Here is a 21,715-nt window from a genome sequence, read left to right as displayed (position 1 = left end):
TTTTCCATACCTTATACAACAGGAATTCATAATAAAGAGCAATCTAATAAGTTAGGGAGATCAAACCAAAAGCCAGTCAAAAAACTAAACACTAATACAGTGTGCCCCCATACACTCAAAAAACCCACTAAGAGACCCTGCATTACAAGAAACCTGCAAGATCCGCAGGTATTAGAAAAAAACAAGTCACTTAAAAAATCCTCTTTCTCTCCTGAAGAGTCTCCTGCATGCACAGCTCATCCCTCAGATTATTGTTACATGTCACAATAATTCTCCAGGTCTAAACTGTGTCTTCAGCTGGCAGGAGGGCTGTCACAGCACGTTACAGTGATGGCAATTAGCTAACTCAATCAAAGAGATTTCCAGGTTTGGCTTTGCCTCCCCTGCTGTGGTTACAAGGACTGGGCTGGTGTGCAGTGCTCATGGCTGTTCACTGGCCAATTTACTTCCATCCCCAATTTCAAAATTATGCTCTTTGGTAGGCTTCAAGGTATCCAGGCAACTGCTGTCTCCAAGGATATCTGAATCCAGCTCTATTCCCATATACTTGATATCAAGCTCTTAATTTTACTGTTTTGTACACCAGCAAAATTGGACACTTCACAGGACAGGCCTGATTTTCCTCACCAAATACAACTTAACTCCTAACACTCCCATCTAAGCTTTGCTCTGATTTTCAGGAAAGTCAGCAAGAAACAATTCAGATTCTTTTCTATAAAAACACATACATAAACTGTGGACATCCATGATGAGGAATGGCTTTATGAAGTCTTAATTTCTCTGTGGTGTGTGCAATCATACCAGTCATAATAAATACAGAAGCTTACTTTAATAGCTCCAAACTCAGCAGGAGATGAGAGAACAAGATCAGATCTCAAACCTTTGTCCTTCACAACAGCAGTTTGCCACCACTGTGAGTTTTATCAGCAAGTATTTTGCTTCCCCAAACTCCCTTGGCTGCCAAAAGCCTGCAGTAGGTAGAGTAAGCTTTCCTGGGAAAAAACAACTGTCTGGGATAGTGGTACAAGCCGTGATTTAACCATTGCAGCCCCTTCTGCTAGTACAGCTATGCTACTGCAGGAAGAGCTACACCTGTCCACAGCTCCCCAAAGGGGATCACAGCCTGGACCAGGGAAATCAGGGCAATCTTACAGGTGTGGAGGCGCTCCTCTGTAAAGCTGCTGCCCCGAGACTTCACCTTCCCCAGGTCTCCATGGCTGCTCAGCAGGCGATTGTGCCTCTTCTGCGAATCCATCCTGGAAACCACGGGGGATTTTCCCATCTCGCCCTTTCCGTGTTCAGGCCTCCGGGAACGGCGGCCACACGACCCTGGCGCTCACACTGGATGCTCGAAAAGTGTTTGACCTTTTGATATTGACGAAATAGGAACACACAGGGAGTTTCCCCGACAGAACAGCGGGTCCCGGGGTGAGGAGCTGCTGGGAGCCCGCACCCCCGCCTGCCCCCGCCGCATCCCCTCCGAGCCCCAAGCCCACCCCATAACAGCCTCCAGGAGGCTCCGGGGGACTTTTCCCCTCCCTTCCTTCCCTTTCCTGCTCAGGCCGAGGCCCGCCCGGTGCCCGCCGCGACCTCAGCGCCGAGCGAGGGCTGCCCGCCGTTCGCTGCCGCCGCTCCCGGGGAACGCGGCCGGGGCCGCCCCCTGCGAGGGCTCCCGGCTCCCCGCACTGCGCATGAGCGGGGGAAGGCGGCGGAAGGGCCCGTGAGGAGCCGGGAGCCGCCGCCGCCGGAGGAAGCGCCGCCGCCGCCGCCCTCAGTGTCCGCCCGAACCGGGAGGGGAGAGGCCCGCACAGCCCCCACCATGGTGAGCGGCCGCCCGGGGCCCCTCTGGGCCCAGCGCGGCGCCTCAGGGCCGGGCAGGGGCAGCGCGGCCTGGTCGTGGCGCGCTGGGTGTCCGGGAGCGGCCGAATGGCCGGTGTCCGGGGGCTCCGCAGCCGGGCACGATGTGCTGGCCCGGGGGCTGCTCGTCCTCCTGCCGGGCACGGCAGGGCCGGCGTGTGAGGCGCGGGCCGGGGCCGCGGGGCGGGCGGCGGGGGCTGCTCCGGGCAGGGGCCTAAGCGGGGGGCGCCGGGATCCCGCCCAGGCTCCGACCCGCGGGGCCCCGGCAGGCCCCGCACGGCGGGAGGGGCTCGCTGGCACCTGGTGTGAGGGTTCAGGAGCCTCTGCGAGAGAGCAGCCGTGCTGCGGGCAGCTCTGTGCCCTGTGCCTGCAGCAGCACCGAGGGAGTGCAAGGGGCTGCCCGCAACCAGGGGCTGCTCGGAGTTTTTCCGCAGGATTTCAGGCATCTCAGGGCCCATTAAGTGCTGTCAGCTCACAGGGAAACTTAGGGGTGTTGATGCTTCTTGAGCTGGGATTCTGTTGGAGAATTTCTGGATAATTGTTCTAAGGTCTTAGTTGTTTTCATAGAAATGTTGTAAAGGAGGGCCTTGCAGAGGTCATCCTAGTAAAGGTCTTCTAAAGGTTTATCTTGCATTTTCTCTGTAATACTCTATTTATGATGAGGATTGGCTGTGGACTTCCAAATCGACTGACTTTCTCCCTTGCTTCTTGTAGGGGGAAACTGCAGTGTTTAGAACAACATTTGCTGGTTTTGTTTGCCTAAACAAAAGAAAAATATATTCCTTTAATTTAATTAAGGAGGCCCTCATTGGCTTCTTGCACAGTGCCTTATGCACCAGAGGGAACAGTTTATAGTAGGCTTTCTCCATATTCAAATGTTGTAACAGCTTTAGCTACTACACCTGTACAATTTAAAGCAGTACTTTTCTGTAGCAGTGTTATAGTCTTAGGAAGGGTGTAGGAGGGAGTTGTAAGATCTGGTGTATGCTTATTGGTATAAAGATATTTTATACTTGTTGTTAATACTATTCTGACAAGCAGAGTTAAAAACATATTAAAAAAAATTACAACGTCACCTTTAATTGATGGAGTTACGTTGGCATAAAAATTTGGTTAGCCAGCATTTAAATTAGTGGTGTGCAGACCTCTAATAAACTTGTCACTGTGTAACTAGTATAATTTTTAATTGAATAGTTTGATGTAGATCTTCATTTGTGTTTTTTTATGAGAACTTAAGACTGAAGTCTGAATAAAGTTCAGACTGTAAACTTGTCTTACTGTAATTCTGCAGGTCTGGGACTGTCTGAAATTGTGCATACACAGTAATGTTACACAACTTTTTATGAAGAATTTTTTTCCATAAAAATCACCTAGACCTGTCTCACAGTATACCCAGTGTAGGTAGGCAAAATAGATACACAGTTGATGAAATAGACAGTTGATATCTTGAATGTACATATATTATTGGCTGGCTGTGAGATTTGAAATTTAAATTGAACCATACTGTACAAAGTGGCATTATAACAGAAATAGTGAGGCCCATTACTCAGAGAATATATTTTTGTGAGAAACAGCAGAGTTCTGTCTGCCTGGTCTTCTTGGAAGCACTTAACTGAAGAGCCAGCAGACACATTCTGTGTAGCAATTCTGTGCTGGTAGATTGGTATTTATCAGATGGGAGGGAGTATGTGAATACTCCACTCATGGCCCCCAGCAGAGCTGTTAGGCCCTGTGCAAACAGCTGTGTTCTAGGTTGTGCTTGTTGGCTCCAGCACCCAGGTGAAAGGATGACCCTGAAGTGGGACTGAATGACAGACTGCAGCTTTTAGAAGTAGTAAATACAGGTATGGATGGTTTCCAGTGCCTGGGTGTAGGATTCTGTTCCTTACTTGTGGTATGGCAAAATCCTGTTTGGTTAGGGGAAAGGGAGGGAGACTTCACAGAGATCTGAGGATGCCCATCCAGAAACATGAGATTCCATGTCCCATTTTTGTGCCCATGTACACAACTGCTCTGGCTTGGCCTCCCAGAGGCTGTGGCTCGTCCAGCACAGCAAATGCCATGGCACAGGCTCCTGCAGCTGGGACCTGGCTCCCACCTGTCCATGCAGCACTGCCAGATTGAGCACTGCCCTAGTCTCACCAGTGTCCATATGGCCAGAGCTTTGTGCCTTCAGGACAGAGGTTTCCTGCCCTTGAACCATCTTTGTCCTGGATCTGGAAGGGACACCACCCTGGCAGTATTCCTAGGGCTGCTGGGAGCACTCAGCCTTGCTTACCCACTCTTCATTTGAGCTGGCTGAGCAGCACCTGCAGGAGTGCTGTCCTTCACCTCCCCTGTTAAAGTGTTATGTTAGAGTGTTAGTACTTCATCTCATCCTGAGGACAGTGGTGTGCCAATGAATCAAGGCAGAGCAGCAACCTGGTCCATTGTACTCTGAGCCTTCTTCCCTGCCTGTACGATTCTGAATGATTTAATGAATTTAGAACTGTGTGTGGTAATCAAGGCAGGTGTGTGATTATCTACATCTTTATCCAGAGCCATGTGCTAGCCTTGTCTCTATTTATATTATCTATTATATTGTCCAGTTTGTGTTCTCTGAAAAATATTTCTGTGCTGATAAATACCTAATTTCTTACTGCAAACCTCAGCTGACAGGAAGTTGTAAAATTTCATATTACAAGAATTTCATGTCTGACGCTGTCTCCTGTAATGTTAGTGCACTTCATGACATTGTTATGTGGTGTTTAACTCCACGAGCTATTCTGCAAGGCCAGCTGTTTATACGTGTAAGCAGTGGTGCATACGCATGTCTGAAGCAGTTTGTTGATATTAAATAGTTGAGGTTTGGTTGTCCCACGGTAAAACTTCAGATTCTTGGCATTACGCTTCGGACGGAGTAGTCAGAGCACTTGACAAGATGGTGCATGATTCTGTTTCCTCTCCTAGCTTACCAGAGATCCCTTTGAACTGATACTTTAAATCACTTTTAACTAGAGCCATGAAAAAAATATTCAAGAATATGAACTACTCTGAGAACAAGGTGTGAAATTTATTATGTAGCTCTTGATATTTTACTCATGTTTTATGGTGCCAATGCAAATATACGCTATGAATAGAGCTTGTGCCCTGGACCAGAGTTAAGAATGCCAAACAACTGGCTGCTTTATGTTGTCCTTTTTTATTTGGAAAAGCCCTGATTTTTGTGTTTCCTTCACCTCTCAGGTTAGCATGAATTACCATTATATCTACGGCAATATTCTGGGTAGCTGTATATTGACCTTCTGCCTGCATGTGAATACTGAAATTATTTTATCCATTAAAAGGACATTATAGAAGGTGGAAAGCAACTTTATGTTGTGATTTTTCCCTTGGATTTTATATCTCAACAAACTTTTAAAGTGTTTTCGTTCTGTTCCACTGCAGCCAAGTAGATTTCACTTCTGTTTGAAACAGAAGCTTACAAATGTCCTGTCTTACTTTGTGTGCCCTCTCTTATAGAAACTGCCGTGGAAAATAAAATGTAGTTGTAGTTGTAGTATTCAGAAACTGTGGCTATTTACTTTCATTATTTTGTCTTTACCTTAGATTTTTTTAGTAGTATGCCTGTGTGCCATCACTGTTGGTGGGTTAAGATGCAGTTCTGTCTATTTGTAGATTTTTGTTGTAATTAACGTTTTTCCTACAAAACAAAGAAAAATACTCGTGATTCTGCCTTTTAAGCTTTAGCCATGTGTTTGTTGAATACAAGCAGTAAAGGAGACGTTTTTAGGTGCCTTTGGTTCCTGTCATGGATACAGTCCAAGGTGGGATGGTTCAGGAGCAGAACTCCCCTGGCCATTGGTGTCACATCAAGGGACAGGAGTGGCAGTCGGGTGAGGGGCTGCATCCCCGAGCCTGTGGGACTGAGCTGGGTCCTGGGGAGGAGCAGGGACCTTCGCACAGCCACAGCTCCTGCTGGAGTCTGAGTGCCTCGGTGTAAAGGCCGAGACTTCGTGGAGGTTGATACTATTTTAGAAAAGGCTTTTACCTGTCACATGCATGAGAACTTAACAGGCTTTTCCTTGAGTCCTGCCTGAAACAAAAGCGCAGATGTCTCATCGTTCAAATTCCTTTGCTTAGCAGTGAAACTCCCAGGATTTGGATGGTCTGTATCAGTGGCTGGGAAAGGTGCAAAGCAGTCATTCACTGATGAGTGACTGTGTGAATGCCTTCCTTGGGGGCCACAAGGGAGTTTGGGCAGCAGAACTCATCGAGCCCTGCTTGTCTTACTGGGGCCACATGGGACCTTTGAGCCAAGTCCCAGAACAGGCTGGAGTAGGGATCCTCGGCTCTCCAGTCTGGGCAGTGTGGGACAAAGGTTGGTGCTGTTTCCCCATGAACCTTATCCAGGAGAGTGGAGCCATCATTCAGCTATTAACTGTCTGCAAAATGTTGATGACCAGTGTGCAGAACTTATCTTTGAATCTGGGGTGACTCAAAACAGTGCAGGAGATAAGGAAAAATAATGCTGTAGTCAGAGTTGGTAGAGAAGTTCTAGCATTTTTTGTACCTGAGACTAGGAGAAAAAATTACTTGGGGGAATAAAAGTCCAAGTGTTTTATTTTTTATTTGTAATTTTTCACTGAAGTATCTGATCAAGGGAAGGATATTGAATTAGAGTATTCAAATTTGGTACTTCATTGTAAGAGGCAAATCTTCGTTTTAAAATCAAAATTATAGAACCAGATGTTGATTAGACTGAGTGTAGTTTTATGAATCTACACTATGTAGCTTTTCATTTGGAGAAGTTATTCTGTGTTTTAAAAGTAAGGTTATCTGTCTTGTGACATCCTTATTATGAAAGGTAGCTTGGATACCACACAAACTTGATCAAAGGCTTGCAGAACTGAATTTTTCCGTTGCCTTTTAATCCAAGAAATAAGAGTACAAATTTGTTTCATTTGCTTTCCATTGGTGTTCATTTGTATATATAGGCAAGACACATATCTGTTAAATAAAACTCTATCTTCCTTTTTAACCTGTGTTAAAGTTGAGATGTTTTACGTGGATTCTGTTGCATTACAGTGAGCACAATTTCAGTGTCAGGTATTTGTTGCCTGATGACTGTAGGATTAAAGGTTATGTGCTGCTCTCTATTGCACTTGAAACAATAATAGAGTATTAGTGCTCAGTGTCTAGAAATAGCCCTCAAAAGTGCAGGAGGTTTGGAACCTGTTCCTGCTTGAAGTGTGGGTTTTTAATGTGCTGGAAGAAGAGCTATAATAGGATAATAAAAACTCAGCAGTAATTCCATCTCTTGCTGTCCTGTAGTAGGTCTGCAGAGAGTGCCCAGTCACTTAGGATGTGGAGTGTCTTGTCCATACTGGCAAGGTTCTGCAGAAGCATTCATCAAATATAAAGAAAGGGTTTTGGCACTTCACTAAAAGTAAGCTCATGTTTGACCAGGAAAAAGACGAATATTAAAGAAAAATATTATGGCTGAACAGTGTGATTTATTGCATCTTATACCTTACTGAATGTTGTAATTAGCTGCTTGATTCTTTGCAATTTCAATCTTCTTTTGAAGAGGTTTTATGTTGTTGCTATCACTTAGGGAGCCCCAAGCATGGCAAAATCTCATGTACATATGTAGAATTTAAATTTTATCATAAAAGGCATTTATGCTGCAAGTTTTTATTCTAACAAATTGCACTCTTCTTTTATGTGTCAAGATGCAGAACATACCACCTCCTGTGATCCTGGGCATCCATGGTAAAGCCTATTTAAACCTGTTCCTTGACTTTTTGTGGGATGTCACTGCTTTTAGAGTTCACCCTTGCAGGAACAGGGAAGAACAAAGCTTCCTGAGGTTTTAGAGAGTACTCACTATTAAATGGGCTATGCATACTTATGTGTACACGTTTTTAAAAAATCAAAATACTAAAGATTCAAGGCACTAGCTTTGTAAAGAAAAAAAAAGAAAAAAAGAAAAACTAAGATAATTAAGTATGGCTGCCCTATAGTGCAGCTGAGTCTGTGGTGATGCAGCAGTCTGGCTGTGTGGAACTGATTAGAGGAAGCTGGTAATTGATAGAGAAATTTAAATTTGGGATTGTTTCGTCTTCGTTTGGGATTTCTTTCAGTGGTTTGTTTTCAATAATCTGAGTTTACAATACATTTTAAATAGCTGCAACTAAAACTTCATTAGTCATTTCTGGAAGTTGTTCCACCTGGCCTTGTCAGTGTAAGAGATTTTTGTGGAAGTGTGAGCTCAGTAGTGCAAGGTGCTGAATGTCTGCTCTGGAGCCAGGCATTGACGCATGGGGTGCACCGGAGCTGTGCTCAGGGTATTGTTCTATTCAGTGTATTATGTGGTTATCAGTTTAAACCAAATGTGATGTTCTTGTATTTTTTTCAGTGGTGTAACTCTGAAGTTGGTAACTTGACTATTCTTACAAATATAAGTGTTCACACTCATCATCAAGCCACAGCAAACTAATCCTGGCTTTTAGGACAGATGATTTTGTGTTCTGAAGCATTAGTTCTTTTTTCTTATGATGATGTGATTGAACACTAATTAACACTTTGGAATTAAGAGGTTGAACACATACTGCTCCTAAATCATTCTTTGCCTGAATTTTATTATGTCATGGGGGGTTTTTTTTGCCCTTTTTCTCCATATTCACTGAGAAGGAGCTGTTGAAATTACAGATACAATAATGAGCAGAATATACAAGTTTTGGTTAGAATACAAAGTAAATTAAAAATGAAATATTTGTGCCAGGTAAGGAATCCAATCCTGACTTAAAATTTTGTCAGAACTTTTATGTACCAGGTTGTAACATTGGGAGTGTTTGCTTTGACTGTATTGAGTGAACTGTGGATCTGAATTTGGGTGTAGTACAGGAGCTGTGATTGCTTTCTCCTGATGAGCAGTTAGTTTTGTGGAACTCATACCTTGAAATCTTGTGTGCTTCTCCTCATCAGAAATATCCTTGGGAATCCCTCTGTGCTGATAAGCAGCAAGTCTGCGTTCAGTTCTGGGCTGGAGCAGGGCGGGATGGCTGGGTCTGGGCAGGAGGCCTGGAATTCCAGAGCTCTCACCTTGGCTACTCACTCCCCCGCCTGCCTCAGGCACCACTGGCTCTTTTTTTCTTAGCTTCGGTTGCTGCACCTGTGAAATGGAGACAATGCCTCCTCGCTGGAATGTTTTGCAAATTTTGTAGGTGGAGCTGAGAACCTTCAAAGTGAAAAATCTCTTTAAAGGAAAAGAAGTCTTTAAGGTATTTCAGTGTGTAGCTCCCTGAAGTGGATGGCCCAGCCTGGTCCCTTGCTGCCATCAAGAGGCACCTCAGGAGATCCCGTTCCCTGGTCCTGCAGTAACTGGGACCAAAGGGACACCAGCCTGCTGCTCAGAGGTGCTAAACTGCTCAGTTCTGCCCCACCTCTGGAGGAACTTGATCAGATATTTTGATATCTTGATTGCTTGGGATAAAGATACCGATTTAAAAAGCATAAAGAGACTGGTTTTTATTTACTGGTGGGGTTGTTTTTTTTTGTCCAGTAGACATTTGTAGTTACAGTATTGTCTGTTTTCACTAGAACAAGTTGAAATCATCACAGAAGGATAAAGTGCGTCAGTTTATGGTCTTCACACAATCTAGTGAAAAGACAGCAGTGAGTTGTCTGTCTCAAAATGACTGGAAGTTAGATGTTGCAACAGACAACTTTTTCCAAAATCCTGAACTTTATATACGAGAGAGTGTTAAAGGATCACTGGACAGAAAGAAGTTAGAACAACTATATAACAGATACAAAGGTGAGTACCCTGAATTTTAAAGCTTATTTCATACTTGTATAATTCTTATTTACAGTGTGTTGATGATGTTGTGCTCTTGTGCTGGGAAATCTTAACTGACTCTTTTAGCTTTTTTTTCTGTGCTAATAATAAAAATTGGAAGGGAAATATAGGTAGGTTTCTGCCTCATAGGGATTACATGCAGTTACTTTATTTGCTCTGGATGTATCTACATTTGTAGGACATTAGGGTCTGAGCTGGAACTGTGTGTGCAGTGAGTAATTGTGATGGTTAATGAGGATTTTAGGTAAGTCTCCTGAGGAAGGCACATCACACAGGACTTGATCCTGACAAAGGACAAGGTGGTTGCATACTAGGGATGGGTTCTACCTTAGTTTTTATTCAGCTTGTTCTTATCAGGTAGTTACAAAAAGAGTGTAAAAGAAAACAAAGTCCCTGTATCTGTTATATAGCCAGTGTTTAACTGATATCCTGTCACATAAAGGGGATTCAGTAGAGCAGAACAAATCCTGTGTTTTAGCACTTAATCTGAAAATAAGTGCTCTGTTTCCTTTCAGTTTTCCTATGTTTTATATGTATAATCCAAATACCATTTTTGTGAAGTCTGTGTTGGCTTGTGTTAGTAGATCTTTGTTAGTACAGTTGAAATGTGAGCATCTCACTTCCAGACCAGATGTTGATTCCGTTGTGGAAAGAGGCGTGGACCTGGCTGACTTGGAATCGCTAATGGAGCAGCATAACTTCCCCCTGGAGGTTACTGTGTCCAACCTCTGCATGCTGGAAATCTCCTGTGGGCCAGGAAATGCCTAAATCTGCTCTTGGGGGAGCTGTGGATGGGAGATTTGGGTGTTGGTACAACTTGGAAATGATCACTGAAGAAAGGCTTCTATGGGAACACAGCTCATCAGTCTGACCAAAGAGGCCAAAAATGGAGTGTGCTGGGGGGAGAGAACCACTGTGCTCTGTAGGGAATGAGTCAGAAGATCCTGCATATTATTAGGCAGAAAATAAATGTTTGTGGTGCTTTTGTCTCTCAATTAAAATAACATGATCTTCATTGTATGGGAGGCTTTATTGCAGTAACTGCCTCAATTGTTAAAGCTTAACCATTGGGAGCACTCATTTAATTTTGTTTTTAAAATACTCTCTTATAAGGCCAGATCCCAGAAATGGCTTCTTGAAAATGTTTCCCTGTCTTAAGTATACTTGCTGAACTAATTAGCTTTTTCAAATACCTTTTTCTTCATCCTTACTTTTATGTGCCCAAGATCCTCAAGATGAAAACAAGATTGGTATAGATGGAATTCAGCAGTTCTGTGATGACCTAGCCCTTGACCCAGCCAGCATCACCGTGCTCATCATCGCGTGGAAATTCCGGGCCGCAACACAGTGTGAATTCTCAAAGCTGGAATTCATGGATGGAATGACTGAGCTGGGGTAAGTGCTCACTGAGTGTTAGATGGTCACAGTGTGATCCAGTGTCCCGTTTTGGGGAGTTCTCAGTCTTGGTGTCTTTTCTGAGGTGTTTCAGAGCCCAGCATTTCTTGTCTGCCTCTGGAAAATGCAGCCTGGCCTTGGTTGTGTGAGGGTTGTGTGGTGGTTGGCACAGAGCTGCTCTAGCAGGTAGAGCAGGGATGTTGGGCACACCTGGGCTTTCTCTGCCTTGTGAGAGTGCAGGAGTCTTTATCACATTTTCCTAAAAATTTTGTGGATTCTAGAACCTGGTATGTCAGGTATATGTGCAAATGCAACATAAAGAAATAACAAATGAAATTCTTGTAGAGGTGCAGACTCATCAAAGGTTTCCTGAATTCTGTTTTGATAACCATATTGTGTTCTACAAACAGTTCATAGATTTTTGTTTAACTCACATTTTTATGGCAAAATGAATAATACATAAATATACAAACAAATGTGCTTTTTAAAAATGCAGATGTGACAGCATAGAAAAACTGAAGGCCCAGATTCCTAAAATGGAACAAGAATTAAAAGAGCCAGGAAGATTTAAGGATTTTTATCAATTTACATTCAACTTTGCAAAAAATCCAGGACAGAAAGGTTTAGGTATGTATTCTAATTCATAAGCTTTTGTTCATAAATATTGGAAAGTACTAATTAAAGCAGTAAATGAATGTATTATTGTGATCCAATGTATCTGAAAGATAATCACCCTTGGGATAAAATACATCTGTGTTTTGAAAGATAGATGTCAATTTAAGGTATTCAAATTGATTATTAATAAAGGCTACAGAATTTTATGGGAGAAGGTTTATTCATTCACTCAGAGTGAGTGCAGTTCTCAGTAAGCACAATGGATTATGTTCTTATATTAAAGACATAATTGCACCACTTAGAATTTGCAGCACTGAACAGATTAATTGAATTTTTACTTTTAGGATAAATTGAAGCTGTAAAACCATTTTCTGTGTAAGTACATTTGTACAATCCCTTGTAACACCAGAAATGCTTGCAAATGTCTTAGCAGGGTAGAATTGGAATGGTACAAATGGATTCCTGTGTTTTGGGCCTGATGGCTGCTGGTGCCTACCTAGAGTTTTTTTTCCCCTTACCTCACTGAAGGCTTTTTTGTCATTATTTCAGAGTTCACACATGGAGTATGGCTTTAGTTGATGTAACAGGTGGAGTGGAAAAATAACTTATTAAAAATAATTTCAGAACATCACAGTTTGGATGGAATTAAAGCAACAAACTGTAGCTCTGTCTATTCGAAACAACAAAAATGAGGGAATAAAAATTTCTTTCAAGCAGTGATGTTAAACAGCCAGGATGTACATTAATTTCTCTACAGTGAGATTTGGTTGTTAGCCATAGCTAGCCTTTCATGATCCTGTAACTTCTTAAGTTAATTTTTCTGGTTTTGAGAAGTAATAAAACATGGAAAGGCTGGTAGGTTCTTCCTTGGCAGCTTGTGAATTTGCTCTTCTCAGTAATGAAAATGCTCTAAACTGGTTGCCACTGGACAGCTTTGCATTCCCAGGCTGTGTGAAGATGAGCTTTCTGCTTTAGTTTTACTGGCTTTTATGTACAGACCAACTTTTGGCTTAAAATGAGTATTGAAAAATAAGTAAATAAGCAAAAGCTCTATGTCCTTCTTTGACATCTGGCTATTATCTTGTGTGTTGTTTTCAGTGGATTGTGAATTTCATTGTATCCAAAGGAGCTAAAAGTGCTGCTAAACCATCTGAAAATACTTGTGTATGATTGTAGTCATTTCTGAATCATGCAAATAAATGAATAGGCTGATTTGTATTTCTTGTAGAAAATCATCATAAATTTTTTAGGCTGCTACAACAAGGAAAATGTGGACAGCAACTGAATTGTGGGATTAATTTCCCAGGAAAACTCATTCACTTGCTTTATTTCTCATTCATCATAAAGCTTCTTCCTGCATGTTAAGCTCTAGCAGTGGCAGACAGGTATAGTTTTCTGAGATCCATATAGCATATACATAGTGTAAGGTAGGTTTTTAAATTGCTTTTGTTTTAAAATCTGGGTCTGGAAGTCTTGAGCCTAAAGTCTGGATGCTTACCAGCCATTTTGGTGCTCATAAATACACAGTTCTAGGCATGAATTTACAACAGGGCAGAATAATTCTGGAAACCCTGGAGCAAAACAATACTGGGAGAAGTACAGAGCTGCAAAGTAAGTGCTGCTAGTTAGGCAATTAATTTTGGTGTGTCTAAATAACTGCTTGTAGGAACTTGCCAAATTGATTTTAATGTATATTGGCCTCTAATCTTGCAAACATTGTGCAGTAGTTCAGGCACAGTTCTGGAAATATATTTCCTCTGCATAATTCCTTACTACTGTGTAAGTAGGAGGGTGTCTGAAAAGTTCTTGTGATATTTGCATCTCATTGGAGAATACCCTGTAGCTGGTGATCATCTCAAACATTGTTTGCTTCTCTTGCATGTCTCTGGATAAAATTCAAAATGGAGGAATTTTGAGACTCTTATATTTGATCCAGGAGGATTTCACCGAGCATTTTCACACTTACAGAAACCTAAAATTATATCTTTACCTTCCAGTTTTGTTATTTCATATGATTTATTTTTAAAAATGTAGTTTGTCCCAAGGTATTATGTCATCATGCTTTACATGTTTGGACTCATACAGTGAGTTTGAGGTTGCAGCATCCTGAGATGTAGCTTTTAACAGCCTTTGCTTACCCACAAGCAATTACCTCAAAATTGTATAAAAATGTCAGAATGCACAGTTTGTTTATAGTGATTGTTTACAAACCACTCTAAAATGCAGTGATTTGATCACCTTGCCTTTTTGTATGCACACCATTAATGCAACACAAGTAAATAAAACTTAGTTTTTAATCTTTTTCCTTGAGGAACTGATCAACTTCCTCTGAAGTTTGTATCTATTAATTTTTAGAAAGACAGTAGTTGTAGTTGAAAGCTAGAATGCATGTTTTTGTACCTCTGTCTCTTGTTAAAGAGAGACTTTGAGCTTCTACAGTCTTGAATGAGTTGCCATTTTCAGATACAGCTGTATTTTCTGAGGAGTGGTGACTTCTGTGTAATTTGTCTCTGCTTCTTGCACTTTTGTCTGAAATCAAACCTCTTTGCAGCTTTACAGCAGAAAATCCTGCACAAATTTTATTCCGTGCTTTGGTCAGGAGATATTATAATGTGACTCTGCTGTTTGAGAACTTTTCAATATCAGATGCTCACCAATTCTGCAACTCCTCATCAGCTCCTGTTTTCCCTCCAGCAATGCAAATTTCATACTTTGTTTTGTTTGTGTTGGTTTCACCTCCAAGATCTACCTCCCTGGGTTCTTTTAAATATTTGGGCATCCTGGGGGAAGGAAGGGAGTGGAGCTCTTGGGTTATTGGTGTGGGTTTTTTTCTTCTTTTCCTGAGGTGTGCAGTTGATCCTGTGCCTTCTCCCCCTGCTTCCACAAGGGGATTGTTTATGTGCTAGACTGCCATAAGAGCTTTTATAAAAAAGAGGCCACTTACCTGGGCAGCCTTTTGGGGTCACTGTGTGACATCCTGTGGCAGAGGATACTGAATTTGGTAGTTCACAGTGAGTGGGGTTTGGTGCTGCAGCAATCCCCTGGTAACTCCTGGAAGTGCAGGTGACCCTGGGCAGAGTTGTGGGTTCCAAATCTCTTTATGTGCTCCCAAGCTCCTGTCTGCCCCTCCTGGCACTTCAGCCTTTGGCCCTCCCCAGGGCGGGGGGAGCTGCCTCTGTCCCTCCCCTCCAGCCAGACTATTCAGGGTTTTTTGGGAGCTGCTGCCCTGCTCAAGCTCTGACAGGCAGGGGGGCTGCTCTCAAATCTGTCAGGCCAGGCTTCACTCATTCCAAACAAGCAGGAATTTAACTGGAGGCTTGGAAAGAAGAACAAAAAAAGCCAACCCACCACAAAAAACACCCAACAAACAAAAGTAAAAAAAAATCCCAAATCAAAACAGCCAAAAACTACCCCAAACCACTAACAAAAAAAAAAAAAAACAAAAGCAAAAACTCAACCAAAACACCACCATCAACAAATAAACCAACTATCTTCTGTCTGCTCAAGGACACTACCTAAAGATTCTCTTTCAAAAGGAAATCTTTACTACAGAAATGAGCACTTGACAAAAGTCTCATTACAAAGGCAGCACTTGTAATAAGGTTGCCTTATGAATGAAATCATTAAAAAATGAAAATGAAATCATTAGAGTTGGTTTTATCTTAATTGTACTTTGTACATTAAAAAAAAAAAGAAAGTCTCAGTACAAAATACTACAAATTTTAGTTTCAAGCCAATAGCATCTTTAACTGAAAATATTTTGCTGAATTTTAACTAAAGTATTGTTAGATTGCAAAAGGCATACGAAATGTCCTGGGGGGTTTTGGCTATGTTAGATATTAATATAGGCAATTTTCAGTTCTGTAAAATGTAAAATATGTGTGTAACACTTTATTTATGGTTGCCTTTTTGTAAAGGATCCATGAGTATATTTGCATGAGTTTAATCTTTTCACGTTTATGGATGCATGGTTCATCCTGGTGTTAGATACTTGTGGAGATTATATATTTGATATGTATATCTCTAAAAGTAATTATTTTAATATTACAGATTTAGAAATGGCCATTGCCTACTGGAATTTAGTACTTAATGGAAGATTTAAATTTCTAGACTTGTGGAACAAATTTTTGTTGGTAAGTTTAAACCTTTACCTAATCTGGACTGCAGTATTTTCAGAACTTGGAAGATAAACATGTTTAAGTTATTGAGTAGATGAAATAGACTGTCTTGACCTAAATCCCAGATACTCATAGAGTGTACAATAGAAATATGTTTTGGGGATATGGATGTGTTTGAGACAGTAAAAATGAATGTATAATAGGGTTTTAATTTATTTTTTTTAAATACAAATTTTCCACCTCTCCAAACAGGAACATCATAAACGATCAATTCCTAAGGATACTTGGAACCTTCTTCTAGACTTTAGTACAATGATAGCAGATGACATGTCTAACTATGATGAGGAAGGTAAACATTGCCATTTTCCCTCATTAACTTCTGTGTTTTATGTTACATTTATTAATGTGTATCTGCTTTGACACAATCTCAAAAGCAGCTCCATTAGAGTATTTCTGGTGATCTGAAGTCCAGTTAGGACTGCTTTAATGCATGTTGTAATCATATCTGTTATTAATGTTTTAAAAAGAAATGCTGGAGCTTTCATGGAATCCATTTTCTTTTTTTTTGTTCTAAGCTCAGCCACAAATTCTTTCTTACTGAGACAACCTCAAATTCTTTCTTATTGAGACAAACCCTGCTATATGCCCATTTAAAACCCACAGATTCTCTATTGGTGCAGTTCTTGGCATCTTCATCCAAGTAACTGATCCATGGTTTGTGCAGCTCTGTGTAGGGTCCTCTGGTTACTGCATTTCATAGCTGAGAATGTTTTCAAGTCTGGTTGCTTCAGTTTATGTGAGCCTTGGACATGTTTTGACATAGAAGTGAAGCTGGCAGCACACAGGGGTTGCTGAACAGAACTCACTTCCTACTTGTAAACTTTTGTATTGATCTTTCCTCTTCAGTCCATGTGCAGCCAAGAACAGCTGATTGCCCTCAGCCCTTGGCAGCACATCAGTTCAGTGAGGGGGGAATCTAAACTTGGGATACCTCCAGAGCAGAAGACAGCAAACATCTCCAGCTTCATTTAGTAATTATGGACCATCCTCATTCCCTTGTCAGTTTTGAGTTAGGATTTTGGTCAGTTTTTTGTTTTTGTCTGGAAGATGACCCTTGAAAGTGATGTCTATTTAACTGGCTTTAAAGGAAGCAGAAATCTTTAATTGGCTCTTAAATTTCAAGAGGAAAATAAAATTATATTTTTTGCTTCAAACTCTGCCTAATTTAATACTGGAAAGCAAATATCTTGTCTGGATATGAAGCTTGTGAAAGAAGGCCTTGTTGAACCAAGTTCTTACATTCTGGTGTTTTCCTCTTTTAGGGGCATGGCCAGTTCTTATTGATGACTTTGTGGAATTTGCACGCCCTCAAATTGCTGGGACAAAAAGTACGACAGTGTAGCACTAAAGGACCCTTCTAGAGTGTACATAGTGTGTACAATACCTGAAATGGAAAATTGCACAGTCAATTTCTGCTGGCTGGACTGAACTGAAGATCAATCCTCACAATATGGCTGAGGGTTGAGACAAACCTTTAAGGATACATCTTGGACCATATCATATTTCATTCTTCTACTGGTGGTTTGGGCTTTTCTTCTAGTCTGGACCACTCTTGCCCGTTAAAATTCCAACACTGTGGATTTCATCATGGATTTATTTTTTGTTGGTGGATCACCCTAGTTTCATCTCCCATAAGTCCTAGAAGCTTTATTATTATTTTGAGGTTTCTGATTTCACATAAAGCACAACGCTGGTCATCATCAAACAACTGTTGTATGGCATCTGAATTATACAGATCAACATCAAAGCAATTTTTAAAAGAACCCTTAAATACACACTTGGGGCTAGTTGCAAAGACTGTACTGATAGCACTTCCTGCAAGAGTGATATATTTAAGTGTACTGGGTCCGAGTTTTTTCTTTTCTGGAAAAGTGCAGGTGTCGTCTGAGTTTTGAGTCTCTGGTCACAGCAGTGGCAGGAATGATCCAGGAGCCCCAGGGCTGTTCATTGGAGGTCTCTGGTGCCTGGCTGAGGTTTGGTGGCTCAGCTGCTGTGGGGACAGCTTGGGGACGACACAACTCGAGCACTTCCCCCGTGGGCCATGGCAGAGCCCGCAGTGGGCTGAGCTGTGTCCTCACAGAAGCCAGCGTTCTCTAGGTTACTCTCTAAGAAATCAGATTTCATTACAGTTTCGAAATGCTTATCTGTCTGTCAAAGAAAGGTTTTTCATTTCTGTGGAAATCAAACACTTGAATATACTGAATTTGTGTCTTAACTGTTTGCTACACAAGACAGTATTTTAAATTGAGACATGTGACTTTTATGGCTGAGGTGTGACAAAGCAAATGGCCCTGTTGTACAAGAAGCTGGTGAGGTTGATGTGAATCTGGGTTTTGAAACCATTATCCTGGTAAGTTAAATCTTCATAACATAGAGGTACTGCCATTATGGATGACACCCTTTTTTAAATTATTTTGCTGAGTTTTCCTTAAATTGACATATCACTGTGGTTGCCAAATACAGAAATTCAGTGTAAAGCTTTCCCAAACAAGCACGGATCCGATACAAACTACTACACTGGCTTTGTTTGTTTAAATTATTTTGTTGATCATCACTACTTCTGTCTTGCTGCATTTGACTAAATCGCTCCATTTGGATCAAAGCAGGTTTTATCAGATGCAATTCTTTAATAATACAAGAGCTCTTGAGCTGCTTTTATGGTCTTTTACTCCTCACTGAGTTACTTGGGAAGAGACCTGATAAATCCTGCTCTGGAAAACAAGCTGGAAAGAATGAGCTCCAGGAGAGGAGACAGACCATACTTACAAGTGAGAAGAGGGGGTTTAAGTCCATGCTCTAAATAGTGCCCTGATAAGGCAAGAATTATTCTTGAGATGAGTCATTGGTACTTGCACTAGACTGCAGCACGATTTTATGCAGATGCTAAAAGTATTTTAAAGAAAAATTGACTATTAAACAACTAAATTTTTTATTTGTACTCTGTGCAGTTGACCCTAAGGCTGGCTCCCCTTACAGCAGTGCCCTTTTGGCAAATCCAGTTGTGCATTTATTCCAAAAACACAGTTCCTCAAAAACATTGCAGACTTTCTCCAGCTACTGGAATTGGCTATGCCAAAAACTGTGTGTTTTGCTGCTTTCAGTATTTCCTTTCTCAGTTTTGTGTAAATAAAAATGGGGACTTGAAATTATGGGGTGGGTGGGGTGGAAAAAAAAAAAGCTCGACAAGGTTATCTCTGCGTGCTGTTTTCTGTCTTGAGGGTTTTGGTACTGTTTCAGATTGATTAGTTCAAGTATGCTGTGCTTGGAGAGGAGAACTGACTTGCTTTTCATCCCAATGCAGACTTGTCACTCAAAAAAGTCTGGGGTTGGGCAATGGCAAAATGCCGTGGTGTTTTAGAGACTCTTCCTTTTGAATGCAAGATCTTTCCAACAAAATAGTGTTGTCATCAGTTTGGTACTACATGCTTATAATTACTGTGTAATTATAAAGAAATACATAAAAACTTTGACTAATTATGTTGCAGAAAAGGGTTATTTGTGCTATCATGGCATCTTAAAAGTTTTTCAAAATGACTGAAGTTGAAAGAAACATTGATTTAACAGGGTGTTGTTCTAAAGACAAAATGCCTGGTTACAGGGAATATTTTGTACTGAAACGTGCTCGGATGTGGCCATGTGGTTTTTTCCTTTATAGATGTGTGGGGTTGTTTTTTGTTTTTTTGGTTTTTTTTTTTTAAGAATGCAGCCAGTTGCTTACTTGGATTGCTTTAATTCGTAAGTGCTTATGTCTTCAATTTGATGATCTCCCCGCAAATGGATTGATTTAATTTTGCCAAATGTCAAGGGAAAAAAAAATGAAGGCAAACATCAAGTTTGTAAACTGTTTTTATACATTAAAATATGTACAAAATTAGAAGTGCCCTGATATAAAACACTTAATCTTGAGATTATATTTAGTAAAAACCCATCATTTACATATCTCTGTAAGTTCAAAATGTAACTTCTTACAATCCCTCTCATTACCAACAGAGGCAATAAAGCTCCAGTGAAATTGCCATGACTGAGGTTTGTACTGCATTGTTTCAGTGTATTATTTGTAAAACTTACTTCTGGAATGTGCTTTTAGGGAGTGGGGGGAAAAAAGCATGGAATACGTGTGTTCTGAATAAATACAGTTCAGGGCAAGTCTTTCTCTTGGGTGGGAAAAAAGAAATCTAAAAACTGCCCCTCCACCTTGCCTGTTGCTTGTTGCCAGTGTTTACGAGTCCCACGTGGAGCTGATGCCCCAGCTTGTGGAGGAAGACACCACACACTGCAGTGGCTCAGCTGTGCCTCAAGTACAGCAGTAGAGCCACTCCTTATTGATCAACCTGTTAATAGGTAACTTATGACTTGCATCAAAACTGTTTTACAGTGAAATCCGTACTGAGACATCCTTATTTAAGAAAGATATAATTTTTTAAAGAATGCATTTAATAAACTTTTGTCATTCACATTTTTACTTAAATAACATTGCCGTAAGTCTCTGTAGATTTTATTTGAGGATGGTAAATTGAGTTGGCTTCTAAACAAAAACCAGTGATGCCCTTCAGGCCTCTGAGCTCTCCAGCATTAAATACTTGCTGTAATTATAATTTCATCTATCAGAAATAGGCTTTAGATTTGTAAATATGAAGCTGGTTTAGTACCAACATATACTAAAGCAGAAGTATCTGCAGAAAATAAACACCAAGAGTTTTGCTCCTAAATAGGCCCAAGTCTGACCATTTAATCTGGCAGAAAATTCAACAGCCAGCTTCTGGAATTGTCAGCAAAAGCTGCCTAAATGCAATTTGAATGTTTTGCATGAAACTGAGGCTGTGTCTCTTCTAAACTCAGCTCTGTGTTTGTGGAATATACCATGTCAAGCCTTTTTCAGTGTTCAGAGGACAAGTGGCAGGAGTCTGAGGGATAAATCAAATTAGGGCGAGGAACCTGGGAGAGTGAGAGATGAGGGGGCTGTAAGAATTGTGTGGGGAGAGGCCCAGGTTTGTTATCTTCTTTTTCTTGCTGGTGATTTCTCTCCAGCCCTGCTCCTGACTGTTCCTGGGCCAGGGTGCAGCAAGCCTGGTTTTGCTCTGCCATCTTTTCCTCTACCAGTTACATAATTAAAACAATGACTCAGCTAGAAGTGAAAATTTTATTTAATAAATATAATTTTCATAAACCATTTTCAAAACAACTACTGACCAAGCTGTACAAGGAGCAAGCACATAGCCTCGCTGTCAAAGGAGCAAAAATAACATGAGGCAGCCACAGTGTCAGAGGTCCAAAATTCTTTGTATTATTGCTCATTTCCAGTGGGAAACACCCCTAATCTGCCTAAAATTAAGGATCAACAGCTTTTAAAAGGTACTTGCAGAGATGAAACCATTTTTTTTTTCTTCAAAGAAGCAAGCTCAGTCCCTCTTCAGTGAAAAAACAGGAGTCTAGATGATGGTTTGTTATTTTTGTATGCATAAAACCTGAAATCTGCCATAGGGGCTGCAACAAGGAATTGTAAAAATATATTCTTTGAGATACAAATTAAGATCCTCCTGAAGCAAGGTGCGCCTCATTTTTAACCATTTTCAACTGCATGCTCCACAGATCATCTTCTATCCTACTGTCAAAATGTAAAAAGGGTGAGAACCTGCTGCAGTTTGAAGTAATTTCCTTGAAAACTTCTGAGGAGAGATGAATAAAGCCGCAGGCCACAGAGGTGCCCGCTGGGGTCTCTTCCAGCCAAGCCAAGCGGGAACCTGCGGGAGCTGCGCGTTTCTGTCGCCGTGTCCCGCGGAGCTGTTCCCCAAAGAGCGGGCTCAGCCGGAGCTGGGCGGTGACATCA

At 41.2% G+C, this 21,715-nt stretch overlaps 1 protein-coding gene across 1 annotated transcript; it reads left to right on the top strand.

Annotated features, from left to right (window-relative positions):
* Window positions 1-1,700: 1,700 nt before the first annotated feature.
* Window positions 1,701-19,904, top strand: DCUN1D1 (defective in cullin neddylation 1 domain containing 1). The gene is made up of 7 exons (XM_030954390.1): window positions 1,701-1,822; window positions 9,442-9,658; window positions 10,927-11,095; window positions 11,592-11,722; window positions 15,761-15,843; window positions 16,081-16,177; window positions 17,151-19,904. Exons 1-7 carry the CDS (start codon window positions 1,820-1,822, stop codon window positions 17,228-17,230), a joined length of 780 nt encoding a protein of 259 aa, XP_030810250.1. The 5' UTR covers window positions 1,701-1,819; the 3' UTR covers window positions 17,231-19,904.
* The last annotated feature ends 1,811 nt before the right edge of the window (window positions 19,905-21,715 follow it).

The sequence above is a fragment of the Camarhynchus parvulus genome, chromosome 9 (assembly GCF_901933205.1).
Source record: "Camarhynchus parvulus chromosome 9, STF_HiC, whole genome shotgun sequence".
NCBI classification, from domain to species: domain Eukaryota; kingdom Metazoa; phylum Chordata; class Aves; order Passeriformes; family Thraupidae; genus Camarhynchus; species Camarhynchus parvulus.
This window is presented reverse-complemented; position numbering and strand designations above follow the sequence as displayed.